Source organism: Odontesthes bonariensis, chromosome 4 (assembly GCF_027942865.1).
Source record: "Odontesthes bonariensis isolate fOdoBon6 chromosome 4, fOdoBon6.hap1, whole genome shotgun sequence".
Taxonomy (NCBI): Eukaryota; Metazoa; Chordata; class Actinopteri; order Atheriniformes; family Atherinopsidae; genus Odontesthes; species Odontesthes bonariensis.
In genome coordinates this window covers 18444406-18453281 of record NC_134509.1, presented here as the reverse complement: position 1 = coordinate 18453281, position 8876 = coordinate 18444406, and the positions used below count along the sequence as shown (strand labels likewise).

General features: G+C 43.9%; 1 protein-coding gene and 1 long non-coding RNA gene across 3 annotated transcripts; both read left to right on the top strand.

Moving 5' to 3' along the window:
- The first annotated feature begins 2362 nt into the window (after positions 1 to 2362).
- On the top strand, positions 2363 to 5510 carry LOC142378621 (uncharacterized). Of its 2 annotated transcripts, none has more exons than XR_012769620.1 (3): positions 2363 to 2467; positions 3416 to 3492; positions 5344 to 5510. It is a non-coding gene; the product is annotated as an uncharacterized LOC142378621 (long non-coding RNA). The 2 variants fall into 2 exon arrangements; XR_012769621.1 differs by having other exon boundaries at positions 5240 to 5510.
- A 37-nt stretch (positions 5511 to 5547) lies between these two features.
- Positions 5548 to 8657, top strand: LOC142378616 (NACHT, LRR and PYD domains-containing protein 1b allele 5-like). The gene is made up of 7 exons (XM_075463332.1): positions 5548 to 5688; positions 5777 to 5832; positions 6636 to 6850; positions 6944 to 7209; positions 7323 to 7439; positions 7530 to 7671; positions 8237 to 8657. The coding sequence occupies exons 1-7, from the start codon at positions 5680 to 5682 to the stop codon at positions 8278 to 8280; spliced, it is 849 nt and encodes a 282-aa protein (XP_075319447.1). The 5' UTR covers positions 5548 to 5679; the 3' UTR covers positions 8281 to 8657.
- Positions 8658 to 8876: the final 219 nt, after the last annotated feature.

Sequence of the window (8876 nt, the reverse complement as noted above, 5' to 3'; positions counted from 1 at the left end):
TCTTCATGCACTGAGAGGACCCAACTGTTTATACGTGTTTAATATATGAGCCACTGTATTCAATTCAGTTCAGTTGGATTTATAAAGCACAAAATCACATCAAATGTCATCTTAAGGCACTTCAAAGAAACAGTCCACTTCAGGTGAAATACAATCCAATTCATTACGTAATACAGCGTGCACGAGGCGCCTGTGGAGAGAAAAAACTCCCTTTTAACAGGAAGGAGCCATCCCTAACTATAAGCTTTATCAGAAAGGAAAGTTTTGAGCCAAAAACAACTCAGGAGGTGCTAAACACTAAGATGAGTCATTTCAGAAATAAACTAAATCATAAACATTACAACATTTCATTGGTAAAATACCTGCATACCTGTTAGAGAGGATTTGTTTACATCATTAACTTTTATTTCAAGATAGCAGTTCTGGAGCACCTTAATCTAAAAGGTGAGACCACGTTAAGGCTCATAGGCAGCCACAGAGCTGTAAACATTAGGGCAGTCTAACCAAAACCAGACCAACACACCCAGATAATGTGGTTTTGGTTCCAATCATTCCTGCCTGTATATACTCAAATGGGCCTAAATGTGCTCTACATGCCTCAAAATGTAACAGTTATAGTTAATCCAGCTGAATTCCCATTGAAGCTGCTCTCATTCACATATTTTTCTGTTTCTTTTGTCAGATGGCTAAATGTGTCAGAGACTTTCAGTCCATTAAGACTGTGTGTCAGCTCACTTAAAGCATTTCCAGACTGTCGCTCCGCTCTAATAAAATCCAGATTTTATAACCCCAGCCTCCACTGGAGGTTTGATCGAGTCTCGTCTAAAACCAGCAACGTTTTATGTACTGGCAGTTCTGAAAGAAATGTGCATGTCTGTATGCTCAGACAACAAAATATAAAACACAGATGAGAGGTGATGTGAATAACTAAAAAAGGAATCTGCACCCACAGTGAAGCAGAGCAGTGCTTCTGAAAATGAAGCAGAATAAAGTCTTCTGATGTACAACGACCGCTTTTACAAACTGAGCTCACCCCACCTTAGTGGATATTATATCCTGGTTTAGAAAAGGCGGAGGAGGTAGATGTGGTTCACTTATCTTGCTTGTATGTGGTAAAGAAAGAGGTGTTGACAGCCTGCGATGAGCCTGAGGGTTTCATTAGGCGAGTTTACCTCAGGTAACGGTGCTTATTCTGCAGAATTCAGCCATGATGGTGTTGGGATTAACAAAGTGTGAAATGAATATTAAGTGTACTACTGCCGCAGAATAATACTGAAATAAATTCAAGATATTCTTCATATGAGGAAATACTCTCATGTGCTCTGTCTATAACTCCATGTTCCTCTTTCCCTGAATACAACACTAACTAGAGGCACCTATGACTTTCATTACCAACTCAAAAGAGGGCTACAAGCCTCAGGGTGATGGAGAATGCCTTCTGGAGCACCACTGAACAATAATCTGTGTGGCAGATGCACCAGAGAAGCACACAAGTCATAGGAACAAGATATCTGCCACAGGCCTTGTCCTGAATCACTGCTCCAAAGAGAAATTTATTCATAAATCAGAATTTGCTCGCTCGATGAAGGCAAATGAGATAAATATGCATCCAGTCTTTCCTTCAATGTGTCCTTGGAGAATTATTACTTGGGGATTTTCCTGATGAATGCCCGTCCTGAGTGATTTGTAATAAATGAACACGTAGGTGTGGAGCGTCTTACTGAAGGACACTGACAGGCAGAAAATAAGTTTGTTCAAATGGCAGTAAATCATCTGAAAACCACATATCCTCTAACATCTATTAGATCTGCAATCAGGGCGGCTTCAAATATTAGCAACATTGCACACAAAGAGTCAACCAGATGAGCTTTAAGGTCCAGAATCTGCATTTCAAAGGAATTTAGCGATGCAATGTTTTTGTCAACAAGGTAGTTCATGGGAAAATTAAACCAAAATGTAAAATATGTACTTCCTCAATCAAATTGATTTTTACTTTATATATATTTATGTAGTAAAAAAGCCAGGTAGCGCTCCACACATGTCAGGATGGGAATTAATATCTCTCCAGGCAAAGCAAGTTTGATCCTTGGTTCATTATTTTGCCAATAGAAATGTTTATTCCTAAGTATTTAATGTTGCCAACAGGTAAGGGACGGGTTATTATTAATAATAATAACCATTCTAATAATAATTTATTATTATAGAGGGGAAACATCTCAGGGATTTCACAGGTGTTAAGTATTGATCTAACACCTCTAATAGAAAACACAAAAAAGAAAACGGAAGAGGCATGAATGAAACTGGCTGCGCCTGATTAGAGCAGATGTGCGCGCAGATGTGCTGATTGCGCGCACACCTGCGCGCACACCGGAAACCAACTTCTGGCTGCGTCCCACTGAGGCTAACGACGCCAGAGCCCGAACAGAGTTGTGTTCGGCTGCTGAGGAGCGGAAACTCATCCCAACAGGTCAGAAATAAGTTTTATTTGGACACGATGTCGCTTCCGGGTGACGTGTATTTTAACAAAGCGGGTTTTATGGGCTTGTTTGTCATGTAAAGTTGCGTGCTTACACAGACAAACTTTAAAGCTAATGCTAGCCAACAGGTTTGAGGAAGCTGGAGAGGGACTCAATCCGCCTCTAATTCAGCGGTTCATAGCAGAACAGCAGCTTTAAGGCCGCAAAATGCGTAAATACACCTTATTGTTACGGAGAGGCCAATAGGTTAAACGTTTATGGAACTGATTATTGTAGGTTACAAAGATAAACTTTTTCATTCACAAGGTAAACGAGTAGTACAAAGTAACGCTGTTTCCATCCAAAAGCGTTAATTTTCCGGCGGAGTGTTGCCTGATTTCCAATGAGCTGGCAGGTGTGCCTCATCTTTCACTTATTCGCTATTATAAGTCCAGTTTATATGTAAACATTATTAAAACGGTCATTTACAAATGCAGCCTGCCTTAAGGCTCTAGCATGGTTGCCGCGTCTGTCACGGCGGTGGTGGACGCGGCAACCATGCTAGAGCCTTTAACTTCTGACATCCTACATGAGACCTGAAGAGCTTCAGTGTTGAGTCCACAGAATACAGATGCGTTGTGATCGGCTGTTTGCATCTGATCTCAGTTTAATTGATATTATCAACATTACTACAGCTGCTTTCATTCATTCATGTTCAGTGTAAACTACTGTAATGCGTTATCAGCAGGATCAAAACCAAACAATCAGCACAGTGTTTCAATTCCTTCAAAGTTCTGACACAAAAATGGGCATTCGAACACATCACACACTGCTAAAGTTCCTCTTCTTGCTGCCTGTAAAATACAGAATAAAGTAGCTCATAAAGCACTAAACTGTTTGGACTAAACAGTTTTTGTTTTGTTTTTTTTTGTGGTTTTGATTCTGATTCTCATCAACAGTACTGTGCCGGACTGACGACTTGGACACGTGTCGCACAGTGGGTGGAGACAAAAGGCACAAAAGCAAAAAGCCAGAGGTACTTGCATCCTGTTTGATCCAACCTTGATTTAATGAAACCTTCCCAGGCTGGTTATCAGCCTTTTGTTGGGACCGGATAACCCGTTAGGATTCTGTTCATGGCTCAGCCGACATTTTACATGAATTCTGAGAATCTGCCTGAAGACCAGATGGTGGAAGTTTAAAGGGATAGTTCGCCTCTTTTGACATGAAGCTGTATGACATCCAATATTAGCAATATCGTTTATGAACATTTTCTTATTCCCCCCCCCCCCCCCCCCCCCCCCCCGCGCGCGCGTGCTGTGAGTCGAGTTCCGGCCTCGTTTCTGTGTTGACAAAGGTAGTCCGGCTAGTTGGCTGGGGGAACAAAAATAAATCGTTTTGCTTCTCAAAACAATATGCGTTCAAAAGAGTAATACATTTGCATCATAAAATCTTTCTCCAGGAAAAAGTCAGTCCTCACAGTCGCTTGGCGCTATTTTCTCTCCCTTCGTATCACTGCATGCTGCCGCCTGCCGACAGCCGCGCCTGTTACGGTGTTTACTGCACGGTCGTACGTACGTAGACCCGTACCACAAAGATCTGAACCGAAGGGAGCCAGAGAACTCGGTGTTTCAAGTGAGCACTTTCTGAACCAATAGAATCACTCCCGACAAAATCGTCATGCTGAATATCAGGACACCCTCGCGAAATTTCGTCGTCGTATCATGTCAGTGTCGCTCGCTCACTTTCAGTCAGGATGAGGTGTAAGGCAGATTTACAGTTGACGCGTCGCTCACGGCGCTGGTGGCCCGTGATGTCAAAATGACATTTCAGGCCTGGCGCTTGCCTTGAAAAGACGGCGCAGCGCGTTGTCGTGCACCAGTGATTCCCAAGTGTGTCCATCACCTCCACCTGTTGGCTGCTGATCCGCTGGTTTTGACTAACTTTTGTGAGTCAAAGCCAAACTTTATCGAACCACAGCAACATATATGCACAATAAATGAGGAAAATTGAACAATAACAAATGTTAGCACAAGAAAACAACATGTAAAAAAATTAAATGGATAAACAGAGAAAACAGACCGTGATTGCCATTTATTCTCTCCACATGTTTTTGAGACTTTTTTTTTTTTAATTTATTTTTTTAAATCAAAGAATACTTCAGTTTTCATTCCTTCTCTTAGTTAAAGAAAGTATTTATTTAGGTTAAAGTAGTGAAAATGTTCTGTAATAACACAGTGTAAGAAGTAACACTCATCTGTAATCAGCGCGTTATTATTCTACATGTGATTTACGGGTGAAATCAATTTTATTTCTGACATCAGTTATCAGTCGACTTTTTAAGCCTCAGACATGCACTATATTGCCAAAAGTATTCTCTCACCCGTCCGAATAATTAAACTCAGGTGTTCCAGTCACTTCCATGGCGAAAAAAAATTAAAAAGAACTAAATAAGAAAAAACCTATTTGGTGAAGTTTACAATGAACGTTAACTGATCGGAAATCAACTAAATATCATGATTAAAATGTCAGCAAATGTATTAATTTCATAAATGTAGAACTGAGGATGGCAGAATATTTGTTTTTTAACGACATCTTGTGACAAATGTTGGCAAATTGTGAAGTAATACATGTAGAATAAAGAAAATGTTCAGAGCCGTTCCTCTTGTTGGCTGAGATATGTGGTCTCATGTCAAAGAAAGCGGTGGTTTTCGGGTGCAGATGTTGGATATTTACTGACAGTGTCGTGACATCTGTCCTCACTATGTGTTCCTCTTCCTCAGTGTGGAGCAGAATGAAGAACACTGGGCCAGCCCACAGCTTCTGAACAGAACTTCTGCTTTGTTAAACCAAAACTGAAACCTGACTCTGGTCGTTTCTTCCTAAGATGCCTGTGATCTGACGTCTGACCGCGTCTCTGTGAACAACCACCTCCTCCTCTCTGAGTGCAGCAGGAAGCTGAGCCGCACCAGAGGAGCAGCCGTACCCTGCTCCTCCAGACGGGTTTGACCCGTACACTCAGGTTCTGTGCACAGAGACTCTGATGTGTCGCTGCTACTGGGAGGTGGACAGGAGTTGTGAGAAGTGCTGGGACTGTTTCTGGACTGGCAGGCTGGTGTTCTGTCTTTCTATTCGCTGAGTGCTGAAACAAAAACTCTCGTTTACACCTTCCACGTTCACTGAGCCACTTCATCTGTGACTGTCCACGGGGGCCGAGCTGAACATGGATGCTGTGAGTATTTTCCGCTGCCCAACAGAACCTGCATTACAGCTGTGTATCCGTGGTGAAACGGAGTTCTTCTGTCCTTTCTGGGTTACAGGCTCGTTCAAACTTCACGCCCAAGGTGAGCCAGGAGAGAATTGGCATTTCATACAGGTAAGCAAACTTCAGGCCTCGGTTCTGATTTACTGCTCAGATCCTTTTCCTGCTGGCCAGCTCACATTATTCTTTCTGATGTGGCCAACATGAGAGTTCAGGGCGAACCGTTCACCACACTGAACTGAGCCGCATGAGCAGAAAACACAGACATCAGCAGAATTAAGCCCCTAAGTCCAGCTGGTCTTCCACCGGCTGACGTCCATCTTCTTTCGCTCAGACAGACGCAGACATGCGCCGACTTCAGCCTGCACAGAACTGGGATGGCTGGAAATCTGATTCCAAGTGACTCGAGCCGTCATGGAAAAAAAAAAATCCGATCTGGGTCACAAATGAGCAACAAACATCGAATCGGAGCCACTTTTGATATTTGTGGCTGATATATCAGTTTAAACTGAGATTCAAAGGTTTCCCACAGTAATCCCTTGTCCATGTGCTTCTATCAGCTGTTGATGAATGAGGGTTCTTGATGCAGCGCTGTCTGAGGGATCAGAGATCACGGGGGTCCAGCTTAGGCTTGCTCCCTCGTCCTTTACACTGAAACTCCTCCAGATTCCCTGAATGCTTTAATGATATTCTGCTCTGCAGAGGGAGAAATATGCAAATCCCTTCCAATCTTTCTCTGAGGAACATTGTTTTAAACGCATTAGTGGACAAAAAAAAGGGAAATAAAGTCAAAGTAAATGTCAGAATTGCTGCATATTATTTTCTTCTTACTGTCCAAACTTCTTCTGGTTTGGGTTGTACGACCCAGACTGTGATCATGCAGAATCTTTTTTTTTTTTACTTTCTGTGTCGTTCAGCTTCAAGTTCCCAGGCTCAGGTTTGTTCGAGTGTTCTCTGACTGGCCTGGTGTTCACTGTGACCCGTGAGGGGGAGGTGACGTACAAGACTCTGATCTGGGACGACAGGCTCCTGGAACCGGTTCAAAAGATGGCCGGAGGGCCGCTGTTCGGCATCAAGTGTCCTCAGGACTCCATCAGTCAGCTGCACCTCCCACACTGTGAACCTCAACCTGGTAAGAGCTCCTCTGTGTGGACACCAGCCCACAGAAGCAGTATTTACCCTCGGCGTGCCGTCTCACGTGGAATCTGCTCCTGTGTGTTCGCAGCTCTGGTGTCTGGGAGCCTGTCCGTCATCGACATCACTGACGATGGACTGAACTTCATTCAGCCGCTGCAGATCACAGAAACCCACGTGGTCGTGAACGTCCCGCACCTCTCTGCCTTTGGCATCGTGTGGGATGTTGTGAAGCGCTTTAAGGACTTCAAGACGATACCGATTAATTGCCAAACCCTGCCGTTCCTGATACGCAAACGCTGTCCACGCAACAGCCTCAGCTTCGTCCTGCTGCCGAGCAACGTGCCTCTGCAAGATGTAAACTGTCGCCTTTAAGTCACAAAGTGCTCGCTATAAAACCCTTAAACTGTATCTGTAAGTGCTCAGATTTAGATTCGACAAAGTGTCTAACAAAATGTTCTGGTTTGAAGGTGAAAGCGCAGCACGCAGACTGGGAGTTCATCCTGGCCCCGTCCTTCTGTCGCTTCCACATGAACGAGATCTACAGCTTCCACAGTGACCCCGGAGGTTTCACCTTACAGCCCAAAGTGGGTGTCGGACTCCCCTCTGCTGCCAGAGAATACAAGCCTGAACACATTAAACATGTTTAAGAAGAACTTATCTCCATTTCATTGCAGAAAGCTGAGTTTTATGAAGAATATGGACCAAACTACTCGGTGACATTTGAGATCCTCCTGCCGCCCAGCGTTGAGCGAATCACTGTGACGATCAAAGATCCAAAAAATGCATGCGTGTGGGAGCACGACATCCAGCTTCCAGGTAATCACAGCAGCACAGAGTCTGTGGCAGCAGCTTTCAGACTGTGAGGGTCAAAGATTCGCTGTCCAGGAGGACCTCTCTGCAAAAACAGACATGCTCCAAGTGTCTGTGGCTTCTGTGGGACTTTAACTCCCAGAGGAGGTCCCAGATGGTCAGGAAGCTGAAATTAAATCTGCTCAGAGGCAACAGAAATATGATCCTTCTCTCTGGGAGACAGAGATGCGCTCGGCTTCCCAACAGTGTGCAGAGTGCTCGGAGAACAGGAAGATCAGTCAGTTATCAGAAAGATCAACATCCAGTCAGGTTGTCATTAATAGGAAAAGGGACCGGCTGCTCTCCCTGTTTTCTTCTGCTTTTTTCATGCAGGTTAGATGATAACGGTTAAAGCAACACCCCTCAGTGAGGAGAGATAAAACTTTAGCGTCACGTTTACACAGAGAAGTTCTTTAAGAAGCAGCGGGCTCAAAGAGCCACAGACAGGCAGGAAAAAAGAGATTCTTCCTGTTTCTATCTCGTCTCTGTTGCGCTGCAGCTGCTGATTGTTGAATCAAATATCTGTGTCCAGCTCCACCCTCAGCTGCTGAGCCCGGGACCTCATCGACACAGTGAGGAGGAAAGGAGAAGAGGCTAGTTCCAAAATGGTCGCCGCCTTCGCTGATGATGATCCATACCTGTGCGGCGGGTTCGGCTTAATTTGAGGCACACGTGGGATATGAGCACTGCTTTTCATGGCTTAAATTCATCTTTTAATCTACATTTTGGGCTTTTTTAACAGCTGCTTCAGTGTTGAGTTGTGATCTAATATAAAGGATCGCTGTGTTGAATGTTAGAGAAGCAGGCAGGAGATGTTTTTCATGGCTTTTTTTATTCCAAGTACATTTGGGCCAATCCAATAAAAAGCAGACATCCACCTTACTGGATCCTTATTCATTCATATCTAAATGTTCTGCCCTGCTCGCTTCTTTTCATTAAACGTATTAAAACTATCTGCTGGTGATCTTTCAGTCAGTCGGAGCTGAGAACATCCAGCCAGCCGTTATCTGTATGAGAGCAGAAGTCATCAGCCGCCAGGTGTTTTATTGTAGGACGGATCAGATGTTTAAGTTTCTTCTTCTGTCTCACATCCCTGCTGGGAGGAGCTGTGAGAGAAAGAGGTGAACAGAAGTCCTGCTGCTCTCTGTTAGTTTCTGAAGATCACCGGCATG